The sequence below is a fragment of the Lichenostomus cassidix genome, chromosome 1Aa, assembly GCF_008360975.1.
Source record: "Lichenostomus cassidix isolate B80296 chromosome 1Aa, HeHo_3.0, whole genome shotgun sequence".
In the NCBI taxonomy this organism is placed as follows: Eukaryota; Metazoa; Chordata; class Aves; order Passeriformes; family Meliphagidae; genus Lichenostomus; species Lichenostomus cassidix.
Genome location: NC_139480.1, coordinates 49,719,626 through 49,741,018, shown reverse-complemented (window position 1 = coordinate 49,741,018; position 21,393 = coordinate 49,719,626). Strand labels below are relative to the sequence as shown.

Here is a 21,393-nt window from a genome sequence, read left to right as displayed (position 1 = left end):
AAGGTAAAATTTTCAGGAAACCTCTACTGGAGAGCAGCAGCCAGAGAGGAACATTAAGTGTTGGTTCCCTTGCTTTACCAAAGGTAATCTAGCCAAGCCGTGGGCTCTCCGCCATGAAAACTGTACTCAAAGACTCCAGAAGGACAAATTCATGTGCTTCCAGCTATGAGACCAGCAGAGAACCTCAGTGTATGAGGTGGTCATGCCTGCATTTCTTGGCATCACCAAGTCAAGTAGGAAATTTCATGGTCCAACTTCTCTGTATCTTCTTTTCCTGACCTTTCCTTTTTTAGACCCTACTGCATGGAGCCACAACCACTGGTCGCTCTTTCCAAATTGCTGGAGGTCCATGGTTGGTTGGTCTATGTGATTGATCCTGCCCTGTCTATCTCTGTCTGAACCCTTCTTTCTCCCATGGACCAGAGCAGGAAGGAGTGAGAGAGAAGGCCATTAGTGGTGGCAGATGTTGGCATAGCAGGTGAAAATCTATCCCATTCCACAGTGCAGAGAAGATGGATGAGGAGGTCTGTCTCTCCATCCATCAGCTCCAGCTGATACTCCTGCTTCTCTCAGCAATTCGAGCCTCTCCTTCCTCTGAGTCCCAGGGCTTCTTCTGACTCATCTTCTTCTTTCAGACCATGTATCTCAATTATCTCCTTCCAGCACTTACACCACCTTCCTATTACCACCTTCCCTTGTGATGCTGTGGCCAAGTCTTGGGTCCCCTCTTGCCTAATGCTTCCTTCTGGCCAGCTGTGATTTCCAGCTGTCACAGACCCTTCCAGCCCCAAATGTCCCTCTGTTTCCAGCATGCAGAGATGCTTTCCTCCACAGCTGAATCAGTTTATTCCCAGAAACAACCCATCCCTTCAGTTTCTGCAGAAGAATAAAAGTCCTCCCTGGTCCTGGTGCCTTTATATCCTCACAATGCTCTTTCTCACAGTCCTGCTTTGCTCTGAATGCTTTCCCCCTCACTGTTCCTGTAAATGTGGGCCAAGCTGTAATGATGCAGCACACAGAAAAACACCTTTCTCCTGTGATCTGAGACAGCCCCTGGAATTAATTCCTGGAAAGCCATTCTTGGCCTTTCTGAGTTATGCTTTCCTATGAACAGATGGACAAAGCGATGGATGAAGAGGGGAACAATGGAACAATGTTTGAGAAAGAGTAGTGCAATGATTAGGCCATCACCTAAAATTTAGGAAAATTCTCAATCCCATGCATTTTCCTGTGCTGTGCTGCTGTTTGCATTGCAGTTCACTCGGCAGCATGGACATTATTTTCTCTTTTGCTCCCTTTCCCATCAGCAAAGCAGCTGCACTGCTCTGCTCTGCTCTTGGCAGTTGTTCCCTTTGAGACTATTGAGTACAATTCCAAAGGAGTCCTCAGCTAGAGGACACTGTGCAATGTTCAGCTCCAGTTATGTCCAAGCCTGTTCACAGCTGCTCTGTTGCCCTGAACCCTTACACTTCATGAGAGACCCTATCATCCTCCCAGGTTTCCTCCCAAATTCTCCTGTTGAGCTTTATTGTGAATTTTCTCTTCCTTGAAAGAAATACACGGCTCCTACTTTTGGAGACACAAGGGGAGCAGGAGAGATTGAAACAACTCCATGTCTGGAAGACTTAAAGGTCTAGCCCATTGTGCAATCCCTCCAAGCCTGGAAGATATGAAGGAACCTAAGCCTGGTTATTTCTTGAGGGAGAAGCTACATGTCTCCACTTCTGTTATGTCACAGGTCAAGTTCCAATTTCTCTTTGTGCTGCAGGCACTGAGATCATAGGGCTCCAGGCAGGCGTTTTGAGGAATATCTGGGACAGAAGTTTCTACTCTAAACTGCAGCATCCCCCATACCAAAAGCATGCACTGCAGTGGTGCTCTGAAGCAATTGGAGGAGAAAGGAGCCTGGAGATAGCTATTCCTGGACCTTTCTTCACTCCTGCCCAGCTTCATTTCCACAGTGCATTGGGGTTCTCAGTTTCTCAATCAGTTGTTTCCTCTGGACACCAGCCTCTCTTGCTGTCCCCAAAATACACTAAACCAGCTCTTCACCCTGATTATGATGTTCCTACCGGCTGTGGCCAATTACGAGCTCCCAAACACAGGGAAACCATCCATCCTGTGGTCATGAAATTCAGTGAAACTCCATAGTGGCTCCAACCTATTCCCTGTACTTGATTTCTCAGTCTCTGAATATTTGATTTCTGTCTCCCTCCCCCCTGCCTTCAGACAGGATGACATTCTTTTCTGCTCGAGTCCTTTCAGGCGCTACTGATCTTGAAGTTCCCCAATTACAACCACTTTTCTTGCGATGGTGACACCTTAAGAGACAACAGCAGCTGCCTATAAAGGGCCTCTGCCATCTGTTTCCTCTGCCACTTCTTTGAGACAGCTCTAGTTATATACAGAAAAATATTTATCACAGTTCATTCACTCCCTCACTCAAAAATGAGCAAAAGAAAAATTCCCTCTTTCATGATTCTGCCCCTGCCCTTCAAAAACCCATGACCCTCAGCTGAAGGAAAAGGGCAATGCTTGAATCCAAAATGAAGAAGCAGAAATTCTTGATGATTGATCCCTTGGGACCCTGTACTCTGAAGGCAGTTCTGAGGGGCATCTGCACTGGGGAATGACTCCTCATGCCTGTCTGAAAGGCAAAAGTCAGATCCAGACCATTTCATCTCAACCACCAATCTTTCATACCCATCGTATCTGAAAGGAGATGCACGTGTGCACATTTGCACACATGCACATGTCAACACTCTTAGCTGTGAATCCTTTTCCACCAGCTCTCCAAAGAGGCTGAACAGGATGGCATCAAGAGGACTAGCTCCTACCCAGGAGGACTATGGAAATGTAAAGGGAAGAGCAGAAACATTGCCAGGGGTTAGAACTGTGGCAGAAAAATGCAGACATGAGAGATGATGTGGAGAAAAATGACAGAGAAGAACAAACAGTGAATTCTGAAGAAGAATGATGAAGAGAATGGAGAAAAATGAAAACCAAGAGTGAAAAAAAAATTGAAACTAAGAAAGAAATATATTATGCAACATCCTCAAGAGGAGATAAAGGTCCAGAAACAGGTTCTCAGAAATTTACTGTTGACAATGGACAGGTCACAGTAAGGTTGCAGAAGTCAGCAAATAGAGTTGGATGAAAAGTCACTTGATTCACAGTGATCTGTGATACTGAATGAACATGACCATAAACCTGGGAAATATTCAGTGTTCAAGCATGATCCATCTCACTGCAGCTACACTGATGATATAAACAAGACCTGAAGAAAGAGAGAAGTTCCCTGAGTGATAGCAAATTTAAGAATGAAATGTTGTTATGAAGGAGTGGGAGGAGAAAAATAAAACAGCCACTAAAAAAAATATCATGTTCAGAAGGAGAGTGAAAACTGAGAAATAGGAAGAGAAAAATCAAAAAGGATAGAAAATCCAAGGAACGGAGGTGGATAGTGTTATTCTTTATTTGACAGAATGTATTCTTTATACAACAAGCTAAATCAGAAATTTATAGTTGTTTGCTTCTAGCAAAAACATGCATCAGAAAAATCCCTACCCATGAATAGGATGACATTGCATTCTCAAGTTTTAGTATACCATCCTCATTTTCTGTTTTTTCACAGCTAGCAGATAGGAGTATATGCTCTGGGGGAATAGGAAGTGCAGGATAAAGTCCATATGCTTCTCTGGGGAGTCATAGATTTTATAGTAAGGTAGAATAAATACTTTAGCCACCTGTGCCACAGAAACAGAAGTGGATTTCACCTATCCTGCAGGGCTTGGTATGAAAACTCTGATTGTGTAGTTTGGAATTTTATGGGAGAGCTTTTCTGTAACACAAGGAGAATAAATGGGGCTGGGAGGCAGAAAGCTGTCAATAAAAAGAGAGATTCAAATAAAGATAGAAAAGGAGAAAGATGAGAAAGAGAAAGGTGAATGCCAGCAAGTTCATGGTCACCTCTGCCATTTTACACACTCACCCATCCAAGGTGAGGAGCCTGTATGAGAATTTTTGCCCCACAGAAAGGGCAGCCAAGTTGAATTTTTCTAATGAGGGTGAAAGATGACGAAAATGGGAGTAGATAAAAAAGGAACTGCTGGACTTGGTGAACAGCTGGCATAAATAAACGGAGAATCTCATTAACTTTGGGGCTGTCACACCCACTCACACCAGAAGTGAATTCAGCCCCTGGTTCGCTGGGTACATGACCTTGGGGACATGGCTGTTTTGAGCACACACAGCCCTTCCTCAGCCTCGCTCTCCCCTTGCCTGCACGGGCAGCCTAAGCAGTGTGGCTCCATCCCAGTCACCGAGGTGACATGGGTGCAAACAAGGGGAGAATTGGGCCTCCATCTCTTGTGCACAGAAACACTACAGTATTGTACGTCATCAGATGCCAGTTCAGTAATCATTTCCACAGATACAAGAGAAAGGAGACAACCTCGTTTCTAATTTAGTCGTGATAGCATCAAAGAGACCCAAAGCCTATTGCTTTCTGGGAAGCAGGGACTTCAACAATAATAATTCTTTGCACATATATAGCACCTTCATTGCCAGCTACTTACTTTATACCCTGGGGTGTGAAGTAAAGGACTCCACTTAATTCCATATGCTCTTAATTGCTCTCTATCCCAGATCCTGCCTAACAAAATATGATAGAAATACCTAAACTCACTGTTAATTTGTCAAATTAGGGCAGTCATTGACACCAGCAGAAATGCAGGCCTAGTTTGCATCTTACATTGCAACTGCATAGCATAGCATCTAGAAACAAAAGAAATGCCAGACTAAGTAAATCTGAGCTCTATTTAATCCCTGACAAATGTTTCAGGGAAGAGGCAAGAACCACATGGCAGTCAGATAGGGGATAGACTGCCCTTGTGAAATGTTATCCTAGTTTTTATGGCGACTGGCTTAATTGCTGAATTACAAAACACCCAAAATGCTGTTCACATCCATTAGGAGGATGCTTAATTTTCGTGAACTCTGTCGTAAATGCCCACTTGCTTGCTAAATGTTGTTAAAATCTTGGCCATGAGAGCTCCAGTGGCAATGAGCTCCACAGCCCTGATATGCATCAAATGAGAAAGCTTTAACTGGGTCTCCGGTGACTCATGTCAGGTCCTCTTGTCTGTGTGTTACAAAATGGGGAAATCAAGAGCTACTGATCCACCTTCTCTAGCCCATTCATTATTCAACACAATCCAATCACTTTCCCTCTCATTCACCTCCTTTTCCAGGCAAACATGCCTAGCCTTCATACACACAGTCTTTCCTACTCTTCCTTGTCCTTGTCCCCCTTTTATGAACCCCATTCTGACTTTGCAACACCCCACCCTTGGATGGCCCTTGCTCCTGTACTGTCTGCTATCCCTTTTGCTCTGCTCCTCATTGCTGGGGACGTGCTGGTGGTGGGTCTTCTGTCTGCAGCCATGTGCTGCAATGGACCATCAACAGCAGAGTCCCCATTTCTGACACCCAGTGAGTGACCAAGGTTCATGTGGAGCCCTGCATGATACACAATCCCCCTTTCCTCAGCAGCTGGTGATACCCTCTGCCCCTCCTCATTGTGCTTCATTCAGGCAACCCTGAGGCCCCAGCCCCATTCACTTCCCCATCTCAGGTATTCCTGAGAATCTCTGAGAAAACCATTCCCCTGCAAAGAGTTTAAAAAGGATGACTGCTCACTGAGACTCTTCTCCCCGACAACCAGAGATCCTTTGCTGTAGTGCACAACAACTGCCCCAGGGTTATGGCTTGAGAGACCCTTATTTTCCATTTGGATCCTGGCCTGATCCATGTCTGAGGGTTGCCAGGGAGGGCATTTAGGGCTGCCATGAGCTCCTTCCAGCCCAGTTGCTGGCTGCACGCAGATGAGCCAGCTCATCAGCTGAGCTGCCAGTGAGCCCTCCGGCCATGGGAGGTTGGAGGCAGCAAAGTGGAGGGAGGTTGGCTTGACCACAGGCAGTGAGCAGTGAGGGGAGCAGAGGGAGGGGCTCGACTCTCACCCCCCTTGGAGGCAGCTGGGCTGCCCTGGGGGTAAGAGGAGACAGTGACAGCAACTGGTGTCATACACTGCTTGAGGAGGGGGCACTGGTTAGAGAAAGGAGGAGAGGGACAGCTGGAAAGAGGCTGGAAAATTGTTTCTTTAGAGCATACAGGCAGGGCAGCTCCAAAAGGATGGGGTCCTTTAGCTGCAGGGAATGACTGTATGTGAGATGGGGTAAAGCCAGGGGGAAATGATGGCAGGGAGAAGAGGAAAGAGAATACAGAGATGTGACAGCAGGAGCAAAGGGGACAGAGGAGAGCAAGGACAAGATAATATAACAGAGGAAAAAGCAAGGGGGATGGGCCTCAGAGAACTTGGAGACAAACAGGGAGAAATAATGAAGGAGAAGATGCTTTTGAGAGAAAGCACAGAAGAGACACAAAGATGAAAGGGAAAAATAAAGAGGAAAAACAGGGGAGGGAAACGAGAACAAATTAAAATGGAGATGGATAGAATGAGTCAAAGATGGAGGGTGAAGAAGAAGCTGGGGTCACACAGGCAAGGGAAAAATAACTTTTAGGTGTATCGTATTTACATGACGTTCTGCGTATGCCTAGCCTGTTCTGCGCTCTGTGTTTTCCCTGCTGGGTGGCTGCTGCCATGGGTTGGGGGCTGCGGGGGGAGGACATGGAGCAGGAGCCCCGCTGTTACCCATTCCCCTGGCAGCAGCCCCCTTCCCTCCTTGAGAGCCCCCTGCAAGGGGAAAAGGTTCGTGCCCGTGAAAGGAAGGCAGCAGCACATTCCCTGACAACGAGTGCAATACGGAAGGGAGAAGTAGCGCAGAATGGAGCAGCGAGGGCTCCCCCTGGGATAAACCGGGTATGCTTGATTGGGAATCTGCTCTTAAAACAGGGGCAGGGGGCAGAGCCATCTGAGAGCCTGAAATGTTCCCTGCTCCCCCCGGCAACCTCCTCGCTACTGCTTTTAAATTAAATAAATATGGAGATTCTGCTGTCAAACCTCAGCGGTTCTCCTCCCCCAAAACTCTTGCTTAGATCGTACCAAACCGCAACCAAGTGAGACGGGGGCTCAGAGGGCTGTATGGGGAAAGGGATGGGTTAAAAGGGAAACATTAGATAGGAATAGCTCCTGGTCTCCCTGGCAAAGAGACATTTGTTCTATCTCTGTGTAATTTCTTTATACATTACTGCTGCCACACTGCATCTCCATGTCCCTCCCACTGCATTTCACTCTCACTCTTTTCAGCAAGGCAATTTCTGGTGCATTTCAGGACAATATTAACCCATTCCTCTTTCTCTGTCAGCAGGAAGATTCATAATTTAAAAGCAATTTAAAAGTCAGTTCTAGCAACTCACCAGTGAGGATCAGCATTTCCTTATCAAACCTTACAAAGGAGCTGAGCTTGCAGGTCTCAGCCCCTCAAATCCTTGCTTTCTCAGTGACTTCAGTCAGGTGTGAATTTAAGCTGAGAGGAGAACCAAACCCACCCAAGTCTGGGATCCTGAGTAATTCTTCCTCACCATCTGCCACCCCACTTTTTAAAATCCTTTGTCTTCCTCTTCACCCAAGGCCTGTCCAGCTCTGAATCCCATTTTTCTTCAGCAGATACAACGCCAACAGCGATCAGCCCTGTGCCGGGTCATTTCCTCCTGCTGCATCTCATGGCTGGGCTAGGATGCTCCTGGTCCTGAACTGTGAAGACATGGAGACCCTGACTTAATCTACTGCTAAATCCACCAAATTTTCAGAAAAGGCCCCGGATAAGACGAGCAATGATGAGAGAAAAGGACCCTGGCAGACTTGTGGATCCTCAGAAGTAGAATGGCAGGCAATTCTGCAGAGCAAGACTAGGGACACTGACAGAAACAAGGGCTGAAAGAAAGAAAATCATGAAAGGGAAGAGGGAAAAAAGGGGAAAAACCCTACTCATAAGATGGATGTGAAAGAAAAGAGGTGCACCAGAAACAAACAGCAGTGGGGGAAGGCAGTGAGAGGAAGCGACGCAGCACCAGAATCGTCTGGCAGAAGCTTGTCCACTGCCTGTGCCCTGCCTCACTATGCTGTCAGCTCTTCATTTTTGCAAACACTGAATCTGCACTTAGCTCGCATGCACTGTTCAGATATAACAAGCTGGAAAGGGAACAGATCAGCTCATTAATTCTCCTTGGGAAGGGTCTCTAGGCAGGAATTATTTTCTCCACCAACATCCATTCAATTACTTGCCTTCACACCAGTCAGATCTACAGGGATGTCTAACCCCATGCACATCACTCATGCCTGCCTGCCCTGGACTCTTCTCTCCTGCCTTCTCAGTATAAAAGCCTCCCAGACCTATCAGTTTCCTAATAATAATGACAACATGACAAAACCAATAACCTACAGATATAAAATGCATTTCATTTGCTTGCTTCATAAGACCCTGATAAGGCATCGTCCCTCACTTTTTGAGATCCTGTAGGAGATCTACAGGAGCTAATGAAGGAATTAGACAAGGCATCACTCGTAATAAAAAGTGGTTTAAAAACATTTGGTGCCAAGAAGGAATTAGGCTGGAAGATCCGCAGCCATTTCGAAGTTGTAAGAGGTGCAGCGTCCATGTGGGGCATGAGCTTGCAGATCTCAATTGCTTGGTGTTCGTGTGTGTTTTGTGCCTATACAGTTAAAGGGTTGAGAAAAACCATTTTTCTTGAAGGGCAGAGATTTTTGAATGGCCCACAGGCATATTTGGGCAACCCCAAAGTCTGAGAGAGAATCATCTTGAGGAAGATTAGGAAAAAATCAGAAGCATGACCTGCAGTTTTGTGAACTGACACCACCTGTCTGCTTTAGTCCCACCATGGAGCAGGGGTGCACTGCAGGACAAAAGAAAGGGGGGAAAGAAACCCCAATAGAGGAGGAACTTCCCAAATGACACTCTTCTTTGAAGTAATACAAAGATCCAAAAATGCTGGCTGAAAGTCCATTGTAGGGAATAGAATGACTGAAGAGAGGGGAACCCAAAAATTAAAAGCCTGGGGGACCCAATTCTGCAAGAGGAGCTTGCAATTCTGACCACAATGGAGCTGCGCAAACAGCTCAAGATAAGTGCTCACATCCATTTTTGCTACTGGATCTCTTGGCCAAGAAGAGAAAAGACAATTTAGCATGATAACTTGAACATGAGGTGTCCACCATCTCTGACAGCCTACAGTGTTGACTAATGCCAGCGTTCCTCCACGTTTCCAGAAATGAAGGGAACATCATCAGAGGCTTCCTACCAGTAGCAGATGGCAGTTTGAACTCCTTCTTTGATTATTTTCTTGTTACAAAGCCTCCTGCCCTCCTCTTCACTACCTCCCCTCACCCTATAGACCTGCTCTGACATCCACCCCAGGCAGAAGAGTAGCTGTCCCATATGCTTTTTCAGGTGCCTCTGCCACACCGTGGGCAGTCTGTGAACAGAGCCAAGGTTTTTGTCCTTTTCACAGCCTCCTGGGACCAAGCCCTTCCCTCCACATATCTACCCACTCAATATAACATGGGGGAAAGGAGCCTTTGCTGCATCCTTCTCTCTCCTGTTCACCAGCAGGCAGCTTTCACCAGAGAGAGTGAATCAATGAGGGACACCATTCTGATTCCTTCTGACAGGAAAGAAGATAACCCCCCACTAAGGTGATCAGACATGACAGTAAGAGCCCTGCCATCCAAGAGCTGGTGGGGATATTTGGCTGGGCGGTCCTGGGACCAAGAAAGAGCCAGCCACCCCCCCATGAGGGCTGTGGGGCTGCAGGAAGCCAAGCAGAGGTATCCCAGCAGTGCCAGTGCCAAACCTATGCTGTGCCTCCCCGTGAGGGAAACCCATGCTCAGGCCCTGCTCAGCATGAGCCCACGGGGATGGTTTTGCCTTCTGCTGAGGTGCTCTTGCAACCAAGTCCTTATGCAAGTTTTAGTGCAACCTGTGCCCTCAGGCAAGGGACTCAGAGCTGGGCTCAGCTCCCCTGTGGTGCATTGCACCCTCCTACCCTACTTTCTGCTGCTGCCCAGCATTCAGGAGCTGGGGGATTGGGCCAGCCCAACCCTCACGTGTGTGGGGTGAGTGAGAGCACCCTGCCAGGGCTATGCAGGCTGTGCTCAGGCTGCATTTCACACCCTTCATGCAGGGCTACAATTTTAGCCCACTGGAGAGCATCAGCACAGAGGGCAGGGGGCCTGGGTTGGCAGCAAAACATTGTGGGGGCTGGGGGCACTTCAGAGCTTTTAATTGGCACATTCTTCTGCCATGCAAGCCACTTCTCAACAGTGCCTGTGGGGTCCTGTCAGATGTAAAGGAGAAGGAGCCCCGAGCTCCTCCAATCTGACAAACCTCACCCGCCCCTTCCTCCTCCCCCTCAGACCGCGTCCCTCTGGGTACAGCTCTGTGGGCAGATAGACATGCTCTGAATTCGCTGCCTCTCCCGGCTGGGATCCTCATACCTCCTATCTCCACCCCAGCCTCCCTCCGCCCTCCAGCTTGGGGACATGGCTCAGGAAGGCAGTTCATCCCCGCAGCCTCTCCTCTCTGCATGGCTTTGCATTTGGGCTGCTTTTTTTTTTTTTTTTTTCCTCCCCTTCTCTCTCTCATTAATTTTTAATTAAGGAGATGTCTCCTTCCCTGATTGTAATGAATATCTGTGTGAAAGGCTTTTCATTTTTTATTAATATATACCTCTATGTATTTATCTATTTGCAGGAAATCTGTGCGTGTGTGTGAGCAAGTGTGTTTAAAACATCCCCCATTAATTTACTGCTATTGATTTTCTGGCGTGGATACAGCATATAGTATTCAGCATAGAGCTCCTCTGCAGGATATGTTAAAAGGCAGCAGTTTGGGTTGACAAAGGGCACTAAATGCAGTATGCGTCAAATAGACCATCGCTCAATGAAGTCACTTAGCTATTCAAAACATGTCCAGCCATCACTCAACCGTTTGCACCAAGAACGGGGGGGAAATTCACGCTTCTTCCTGGACACAACCATTTTTAAACAGCACCTTTAGCTTGCTTTGGTGAGAGACATCAAAACATTCATAGTTTATTTCCCCCTTCCCCCTGCCTTCCATCTCCCAGTGCCGGGCTAAGAAAATCAGTTCTGCGGTACCCACTTGCCGTTCTCTCCCGACAGGGAGCTCCAGGCACACCCAGCTCCGGTGGACACCGGCAGGCACTGATCTTATCCCTGGATATCCATGAACCCCCGGCAGCCCACCGTCCAGCTGGGAGCTGATTCACAAGCAGGGCTTTCACAATGGGCTGTAAGGTGCGCTCCTGTGCTCTCGCTCTCTCCTTCTCACTACGTGTGTAACATAAACCATGCATTTGCATCGGTCGCCCCTCTCCCTCCAGCACAGGCTGAAGACCACCTCCCCAGCCCACACGTACACCAATAGCAGTACTGAGCAACACATATTTAAAAGCGAATCACTGGCCCCTCTTTTCTTTCCCCCTCCCTTAAGAACGTCTGATTCCAGAAGTTGGCTGCAGTGGTGTCTCTTCTGTCATCAGACATGTCACTGAGTTGCTGTTCAGTTTCACCACATCAGACTTAGGCTGATTTCTCCATTCAGAGACTTGTTTATTTTAAGCCTTTACCATGAACCTTAAAAGAAAAAAAAGGAAAAAAAAAAAAAAAAGCCCCAAACAAAATCCCCTTCCCCAACAACAAACAAACTGGGGAAAAAATCCCAGCCCCAAACCAAACCAATCAGCAGCCAACTAGACCTCTCTGCACCCAGCCCAGTGAGATGTGGTTGCTTACAGACATTACAAAATGCTCTCAAACTCTGTTTGAGATGACTGGTATCGTTCTGTATGAGACATTTTGGATATTACAAGGTTGCTTCCCTTTCTGTCTTTTTCTTCCTAAAGTGAACTAATAGTCATATCCAAGTGCTTTGCAATCACCTCCTCCCCACACTGCCCCTCACTCACAGTCTTGTCTTTGCAAATAAGCCATTTGCAAAGAGAGCAATTATTTTACTCTCTGGTTGCAGCCGGAGCACAGCACTAACACAGCATTTTGGCATTGCTTACCCAGGCAATACAAACAAGCTGAAGACAGGCAGACTGCACAGTGGCTTTTTGAAAGGATCTCTCTGTGGTTTTGTAACACACAAATTATTCCAGTTGGAGGGAGGAAGTGAATTTTTGGGGAAGGTAGGAGGGGGAGGGTGGGAAAGAAGAAGGGAGAAGGGAACGGAACAGTGAATGTTTTGCCTGTCTTCTTGCCTCTGTGCCCTGAGTAACTGAGCCCACCACTCTCAATCCACAGTGAAAGGAATGAAGTGAGAAAATGGTGGAATATGGAGGGATTTATTGGGGGGAGGAGGGAGAAACGTGGGGTGGTGGGAGAGGAAGGGGTGGGGGGGGGTGTGGAGGTCCAGAATCAAATACCTTCCAGGCAGCAGGTTCTCCATAATCCAGAATGGGTCATGACTTCCTCGTTCTTTTTGCTGGTTTCGTTCTCACTGACAGTTTTAGTCTTGCAAACCCCTCTGGAGTAAAGCCAGTAGTCGGTCCCCACAGCTATGGTCATCAGGCTGAAGGCAGCGAAAGCACCAACGGTGGTTAAAAGCATCTGAACACCTCTGTCAAAGAGCCCCATAATTCTTCATTATACAAATACCCAACCGCCTTCTGATTCTTGGGGTGTGTGTGTTTAATAAAATAAAAGAATAATAATTCCGACTAATAATATAATGGGTATAGAGAGAGAGATAGATATCAAAAAAGGGAGGTAAGAAAGCCCACGGAAAAGAGTGTAAATTAGAAAGACCACACGGGAAGAGGCTTGCCTTTTAAATCGGAAACGTTCTGGTTGAAATATAAAAAAAGGAAAAAGGAAAAAAGAAAAAAAAAAGAGAGAAAAGAACCAAGAAAAACCAAACAAATAAAGAGAGAACCCCCCCCAAAATGAGACGCCTTAATCCCTTTTTCTAAAATTCTGGTCTCCAGTTTCCATATGTAATGGCTAATTTGGAGATGGCTTCCACAGTGAACAGGGGAGCAGCAGCAGCATCCTCAACACAATCTCTCATTATCTGGACCTAGACAGTTAGAGACTGTAAGAGCAGAGATGCAACCTTCAGTCTTCTTGCTTAGCTCTGCAGCCTGCGCCATGAAAATCCTTTTCCTTCCCAGTTATCTTCCTTGGGTTTTTATTTTTTTTTTCCCGGCAGCGGCAGTCGCTCCAATCCTCTCTCACTTTTTCTTGCTCGCTTCTCCTTCCTTTTCCTCGCTCCTACCACCAAGCCAGAGTGCCCAGTATACTGTAAGCCCTTGATTTCAGCTGAACAGGTGCCGAGGTCTCGCCTCCCATGGCTTTTCCGCACAGCCGCGGCGCTCGCTCCCGGCGGAGGTGGGCGAGGAGAGAGGGGGGCTCCTGGGGTGGGGGGTTGGGGAGGGGGAGGAGGGGGACAGGCGCGGCGCCCCTCCCGGGAGGGGGGCGCGGAGCGGAGCCCGGCTGCGGCACCCCCTGCCCCGCGGCGGCCCCCGGCGACTCCCGGGCCCCGCTACTGCATCAAGGCGGCGGCGGCAGCGTTGGCGGCGCGGCGCTGGACGGCTCCCCCGCGGCGGCGGCGGCGGCAGTGTCGGCGGCGGTGTCGGTGGCGGTGTCGGCGCTGGCCGGCGGTGCTGCAGGACAGCTCCCCGGGCGGCGGGGCGGGCGGAGCGCTCCCGGGCCGCCGGTGCTGCAGGACAGCTCCCCGGGCGGCGGTGCGGGCGGAGCGCTCCGCGGCCCGCGGTGCTGAAGGACAGCTCCCTGCCCGCGCCGCCCGCCCTGCCCGCGCCGCCCGCGCCCCAGCATCCGCGGGCGGCAGCCGCCCTCCGCCTCCGCCCCGCTCCGCTCTGCGCGGGCAGCACAGGCAGCGCAGGCAGCGAGGGGCGGGGGGGCAGCCTGCCCCCGCCCTGCGCCTCGCCCGCCGCTGCCGGCACAGGCGAGGGTCGCTTCCCCGGGGCCGCCGCGGAGCCCAGGGGAAGACGGAGCTGGGGCTCTCCCTCGCTTACAGCCTTTTCCCCCCCACCGCCGCCCCCCAGCTCAGCCTCCTTTGCATCCCCGCCGTAGGTGCCCGGAGGTGCGAGTGCGACCCGCACACCGCAGTTAGACCCGCACAAAACTTCGGGCAGCCGTTTCCCTCCCCAGGTGGCGGGTGAAATGTTACATGGAAGGGTAATTTAAAAACAAGCATGTAATTCTGCTGTTATTACTGTTGTTATGATTTTTAAGTGCTTGCTCTTTACTCTTCTCGGGTTTGCTGCAAGTTGCATATGTCTCAGTGTTGCTCGTTTTCTGTCCCTCTGCCTCCCCCTGACCAGTGTTGTGTGGATCCCTGTGTTCTTACTTGGTCTTTAGAGCTTTTGGTGGAATCCCGATGCCTGCTCCAAGAAGCAGACATTTTGGGAAGATTCTTCATGAGAAAGGACGATTTATGATAATTAGTATCATTTTGTTAAGGGAAGGAACCACCAAAATTGAATACCTCCACCCCCTCAACCCTGGGAAAGCAATCCACCTTTCACATCCTCATTTTACACAGAAAGATGCATGAGCTGAATGGATGCAGACTGAAATCTATCACTGCTTAAGTTTTCTGTGTCAGACACAACCTGGTAGTACAGAGAACACATACAAAATTGTGCAATACTGACATCTAAGTATGTCATAATCCTCTCTCTCTTCCTCAGCAGTATCATTACACCAGGTTAATTACATTAGTCACCTCCTGGTTCTATACATGTAGCTGCTCATTAATGCAACAATCATGGAGAAAAGAAATAATCTAATTCTTGATGCTGCCGATTTTGTTTCTCTCTGATCAGATTCATTGTTCAGTGAAAAACGAGACCAGAAGATCTGCCTTAGGTTCACTGCTGTTCTGTGCGGGGGAGCAGGGCTGGGGGAAGGGGGTGCTGGGAAGCTGAACCAGTTGGAGGGCTTCAGCCATGCTGCAATTTCATAACTCCAGTTATCTCTTCTCCCTACTCCCTCTCTGGGTGCAGAGTGGGACTGCCCTTCCAGGACCATCTGTCCCAGGACTAATGGACCTGAAGAGCTCCATAGCAAGCAGCCAGGGGGTCACTGGCTGCCCCACAGACCCTCGATCATTTCCCCCATTTGAAGGGCACAATCCAGGCTGCCCTCACAGCTGTGACTGAGGTAGAGGTGTTTACCAGCAAGCACTCATGGTGGCTGGCATCAGCCATATGCAAATCACCACCAGCAGGCAGAAAAGGCCCCGGGTAAGGCAGAAAAAAGTAGGGGTGGTAGGAGACAGTGCAGCTTGAGACCACTGAAATATTTTTTGTGGACAAACACAGTTCCTAGTTCATCTGGGGGAAGCCTAGCCTTGCCCTCTGCCATAGGAGCTGGGGGAGCTCTTTCTGTATCCTCAGAGCTGCCAAACAGCTGGGGATGAACAAGGGGGCAGCTGCATCTTGTACTCTGCATTTTTAGTACTCTGAGTACAGCCTGCTGCATGAATGTGGAAGATGGCAGTTTGTGGACAGGCTCTCTGAACTCTTGTCCTCAGTGAAAAGGAATTTGAGAGGCAGAGATATGTAGAGAACATCCCCCAGCTGGTTGGAGATTATGGCTCTACAGGGATGGCCTGTGTTGAGGAGGAGGCTCTGTGAGGCTCTTAGCTGGGAAAGCTAGGGAAGATCACCCGAGGGCCTCTCCTCCCCTTATATTTCAACTGAAAGAAGAAAGAGGCCTTGGAGAGGGAAGGCATAAAGGAAGAATAAGTAATTCTTGGAACTCCAAGCATTCTCTTCTTGTGTTGGTGCTTTTTCCTTTCCAACCCCATTCCAATATTCAAATCTTCTCATTCTTCAAAGGAAGATAGAAATCCTGGGCCAGGCACCTGAAAGATTCTAAAGAAGAAAAAACTTCATATGGCTATTCTTGTACTTAAATCCATCAGGCACAAACATCTCATGTGTGGACAGGAACACCACTCTGGAAATCTGTGGAGCTCATGCTTCCAAGAAAGGTTGGCTCCTCAGTTACTCTGTACTCTCAAGTAGTGTATTAAATCAACAAGAGAGAGGCATGTTCTCCCTAAAGAAATTGCCAGTGTAAGAAGGCCAGGCTTGCAGGGTGGCAATTTCTTTAATCTCTGGCTCAGAGGAGTGAGACCTATAAGAGCTCAGCACATCTCAGGATCAGAACTAAACACAGCTTTCTGCCTCACACTTCCCAATTTCCAGAAATAATTCTCTTCCAGCTACCCTACTTATATACTCTTAGACCATTCACAATAATCCCTCTACAGCTCTAAATGCCACAGGAGAAGAATGGAACAAAGGCAATGCAAATGCCAGACTGTCCTGTGTGACTGCTTGTGCTGTGGTTAGATGCTGAGCTGAGATTTCATCTTTCCTACAAAGAATCATTAAAAATGATAATACAAAACAAGACTACAGAATAAAAACACTGTGGCAGATTTTTACAACAGTCGCATCTTCTGAATGGCGCAACACAGAATGACATCTATAGAAGAGTAAGGAGAGAGAAATTAATAGTCTGGAGGAAATAGAGAGATTTTAAATTACATTTTAAATTACTTGAAATGAGAAGCTGATGAGACAGGGAGCCACAGGAAGTCTGCTTCCAATGGCAAACCAAGAGTGCTGCTATTTGTGGAGAGAAGGGGCAGTGCTGTAGGAAAAAAAGGGGCACGAGAAAGATGCAGGAAGCGAGATGAAGGGCACAAAGTCGGAAGCAACTCCATGGGATGGTAATGAGATTGAATAGTGTTTGTGGATTGAGTGCTGCAGTGGAGCTCTTTGGCACACAGGATAAAATCAAACAGCGATAGTGTATAAAAATTGGATCTAGGAATCTTCATCCTGGGGAGGCCAGCTCAGAAGGAGCTGCTGTAATGAGATGTAAAAGAGATAGAGTTGATGCAGCTGCATTTGCAGGCAGAGCAGAGGTGTTAATAGGGAGATGCACCAGCAGAGGAGATGTTAGGAAAAACAAACTGGGGTTAGGGTGATGATCATAGACTGAAAAGCAATGGGACAGAGAAGATAGAAGTGAGATATGTGTATAAAGAGAATTAAAATGTAATATATTTCACTGGAGAAGAAAAAAGTCACATATCTGTATTGTTAGAAAAGCAGATGGGATGATCAGAGCAGTCATCACTGACATCAAAAGCTGAGGGTCCCAAAGCACTTAAGAAACATCATTTGCATCATATCTGCATGCTGGTGGTTTTCTCAGACCAATTCAACAAACTAGCAATCCATGGAAAGAAGATTTGTGGTTTTTGCCAGAGAATCACAGGTGAAGGAGCTAGAGACAGATAGGCTACACATAGGGAGATATATACAGATGGAAAAGCCTCACTGGTCCTGTCTTCTTATCTTCAGGTTCATATAACTTGAAGATCAACAACACAGTTTGAACTTCAGACCTTCAGGGTTGCAGCAAAGTAATCTCTAGTTTAAGAGTGTGGCCAGAAAGTAAGAAAGAAGAAGGGAGATACAGGATATGGAGGTCTATCAATTAAAATGAGCAGATTTCTACGCAAAATGGGTGTGGGTGCTGTGCTGAGAGTGCATAAAAAAACTCTTGTGATGGACTGGAGTGGAACTCTGGCAGGCACCGAGTATGAGGTTATAATGCTGCCATGCAGAAGTCCCTCAGTTTCTGACTTATGTCTTCTCCCAAGCTAAATGTTGTACAAACAGCTTATTTAGCCTCACAACACTTAAAAAGTAACATTTACTAGTTTGCAGAGGCACTGAGGCACTGAAAAGTCCAGAACATTGTCACAAAGCACACCGAAGTGAAAGTATTTGCACTGATTTTAGTGGGGTCTGGGTGCTGTCATGAACGAATTGGTTACCCATGGATACCCAAGGTAACTGTTTCAGATTGAGTCTTAAAGATACAACTCCTGTGCTCTCCATGTGAGACTCCTTTTTCTCACACAACCTTTTCTTCCACTGAATGGTCACCTTTGAAATGTCTGCTCTTTGAAGAAGGCTGGGAAACCAAAAGTGTCCTCTCATGAGTGCAGGGGGTTGATTTCTTCAAAAAAGGAATGACTTCCTTCCCTACTCAAAAGAGACAGTTGGAGAAGAGTGAGATTCCCAGGATGAATTTTCCGCCATGATGAGCTGCTGGGATGTGGACTGTTTTGCCTCCCTTTCTCTTTCCATGCTGTGCTAAGGTTTGTATGTACAGCAGCCTCCTAATCAATAGGAATAGGAAAAAAATCAATACCCGCAACCCATTAGCTCTAACAGAGGGCAGGCTGCTAACAAGCCATTCTAGCAGGAATTCTAGTATTTGCTAAAGCACCCCCAGTGAGGATATATGCACATATATATTTTTATACATATATATATACACACACACACACACACAAACTTACTGAATATGACTAGCAGAGAAAATAAGTTGTGAGAACATTCCCCCTCCCACCAGCACGTCTATCCCTATGCATTTGCATAACTATGCTAAACTAAAGACACTCTTCCCCACTTAGATGCTGTCCCTCGTACATAGCCTCTCCAGAAGATACATTTTTCTACATTTAATCTATAAACCCAGGCTACCTTCATGTTGGGCTATCTTGTGTATAAATAAACACATGCCTCTACACTCCCTTACCCCTGCATTAACCATACACCATAGAAATCCTGCTTGAGACCCACTTATTCACAAGCACACAGCTATTGTTTCTCCTTTGTTGTATCCCCAGATTCTTCACAGAAATCCTCTTTTTAGTTCCCATTCATATCCAAAAGCAGGCACAGTTCCCACTGACATCTACATGCATCCAGCCCTGAAAGCATATTCCAGGAAACAAAAAGCTGGTGAAAAGTTTTTGGCACAGGTTTTGTAATCAGAATCTGCTCTAGGGTCTAAGGCACAGAGAAGGGCCTCCAGAATGGATCAGAGAGGCAGTGGGTCTCACTGCCCATTGTGCCTGAAATATGGGCACCAATAACTCTGTTGCCCCCAGTAAAGCCTTTGTCCATTCATCCACTGACTGTACCTAGATTAGACTCTTGCTGCTGATTTGTCTCTCATGGAAGGGGTGGTCTCTCCTGGTCAACTTCAGAAACTGCAGATGAAAAGCAGTCGTCATTTCTTGTCAAAGAGTTTTATGAAACTCCACTGAGGGAATGTACATGGGCTGTGCTTTGGTTCTTAAAGGAAAAAAAAAAAAGCCTGTTTCCATATAAACATAGCAGTAATCAGAGAATTGCAAACAATAAGTCAAAAAAGAGAAATACCTTAATTTTTTCTAAAGGCTTTCAGAATCTTCTTGGAAACATCAGTGCAATGACAAATGCTGAGGTAAATGTGAGGCCTAGAGTAAGGATGGTTTGTGTTGACACTGATCGATATCCTGTGATATCAGTCTTCCTTTCAGTGTAAAGGGCACAGATGGGGACAGACAAGAGGATCTTGTGCAGCTGCATCTATTCAGCATCGTAATTTAAAGTCACAATCCAGCCCTAATATGAGCTTTTGCCATCTAGACCTCTGCAGCCACAGAGGTATCACTGGGGTTTCCTCCATGGACAGACTTGCTCTCCTAGGTCTGGTGGCACTGACCCAGGTAACCTTTCTGCAAGACAGCTATGCAGACTTTAGGAGCTTTTCCTCTGTCAGATAGTTTAGGGTATCAGGGTAGAAATATCAGACATTTAACTTCTCTGATGCTCAGCAGTATATCAGAGTTAAAAGGATTCTTGAAGGAACATCCCAAGAAAAGCAAGAGAAATGGTTAGTGTCTAGGATAGGCTATTTCACCGCTCTGAATTTTCAGAGGGATAAATCAAGAGCAGCACATATCACAACACCTATTCAGGAGTTCAGTGAGCTAGCATTCTTAGAGAATTCACAATCACCATATCCCACTGATGTCAGTTCCAGGCTACCAATTTTAGTGTGAGAAGGGTTTACCTCTTCAGTCCCACATAGTCAGGGAGTCATCTCATGAGGCGAGATGCTGAGCAAGTCAGCTGATACATTGTGACCACAGAGCTCTTGTGCTGTATGAACTCCGAGGATTCCTTGCGCTGTATGAACTCCGAGGATTCGTTTTCACATTACCATTGTAATGGTTTAGGGTCCCCCATGTGAATTTCTGTAGAGGAAGTAGGTTAAATACATCAGATTAAGCCAGTCAAATGCTAGACTGGAGCATTATGGTGATGCACAGAAGAGTATTCCATGGATAGAAATTGTCGAGATGAGGTATTCTCTGCCTTTGGGAGTAAAGGCCCACTTAAAAAAAGTAAGCAAAACACACACATCTATTTAGGCTTCTAACTCCATGTTTAGACATGGAGGAACTGTCCTGATTTTCAGTTGTGCTAAGCAATCAGCATCTCACATCGAATTTAGAGAGATGTAGGGGCTCCAAAACCTCTGAAAACCTGGATTTCTGTTTTGATGTTTTAATGTAATTTTAACAGAAAGGCTTTGATCTCATAAACCAGCAAGTTTCTTAATAGAAATTAAATTGAAAGACTCAAGGCCAAATGGTGAGTTCATCAATATTTGATACTTTCAGTCGTTCATTGCAGCAACTGACCACTTCTGAAAATTTCTGGGAATGATCAGAAAGCAGAGTTTACTGATATGGTGGCAAATCATGGGAAGTGAGGAGTCTACTGCAGAGCAAAACAATTCCCAGCAGTGCACTTGGCTCATACAGCTCCACCAGACCAAGCTCAGGGCCCTGATGATGCCTCTCTGCTGCTATATGTGTCCCTGGCAGCACTGACCTCAGCAGAGGCTGACCAAGCCCATCCTCCAAGGGTGTGGGGTTATGGTTCTCCTTTGTGCTTCTCTAATTTGTTTGCTCAGTTGTTGTCTTCTCCGACACAGTGAGCAAGTCTGGCAGAGGACACAGGGAAGTGTCTCTCAGCCATGCTCCACAGCCCATAGCAGAGACATGGGAACATGCACAGGAGTAGGCAGCTCAGAGCAGGAGAAAGGCTGTTTTTTCCCTGGGTTATGGGGGTGGCTGGAAGATGAGCAATCCCCTGCGCAGAGCTGGTCCCCCTCCCATGTTCACCACTACTGCATTCTCTGACAGGACACTTCTCCTGTGTCTGTTAGATAAAACTATTCATTTGCCATCTTTCCACTAGCCAGTCTGAAAGGACAAAACACTTCTCTATTTCACAGACCATTGGGACTCTTCTTTGCAACTGACCTATATTGGTTATAAGCTTCATTTGTTCTGGCCTGCACTCCTCCCTCTTCTCCCACATGGAGCACATGCACTGCTCCTCCCCCTCAAACAAACACCTTTACACATCCAAGGACATTGTAAAAATAAAATGATCACAACCTGGCCCTCCGGGAACCTCGGTTTTACA

At 47.2% G+C, this 21,393-nt stretch overlaps 1 protein-coding gene across 2 annotated transcripts in view; it reads right to left on the bottom strand.

Annotated features, from left to right (window-relative positions):
• Positions 1-13,750, bottom strand: part of CACNG2 (calcium voltage-gated channel auxiliary subunit gamma 2) — a 52,030-nt gene extending 38,280 nt beyond the window's left edge. Inside the window, exons 1-2 of one of the 2 annotated variants that reach the window (XM_085048865.1) lie at positions 13,119-13,748; positions 12,430-12,575 (exon numbers count right to left, since the gene is read on the bottom strand). In XM_085048865.1, the coding sequence (XP_084904991.1) occupies positions 12,430-12,571 (142 nt within the window). In that variant the 5' untranslated portion in view covers positions 12,572-12,575; positions 13,119-13,748. Of the gene's footprint in view, positions 1-12,429 lie in introns of both variants that reach the window. The other variant, XM_085048864.1, reaches the window with a different exon arrangement.
• Between the last annotated feature and the right edge of the window lie 7,643 nt (positions 13,751-21,393).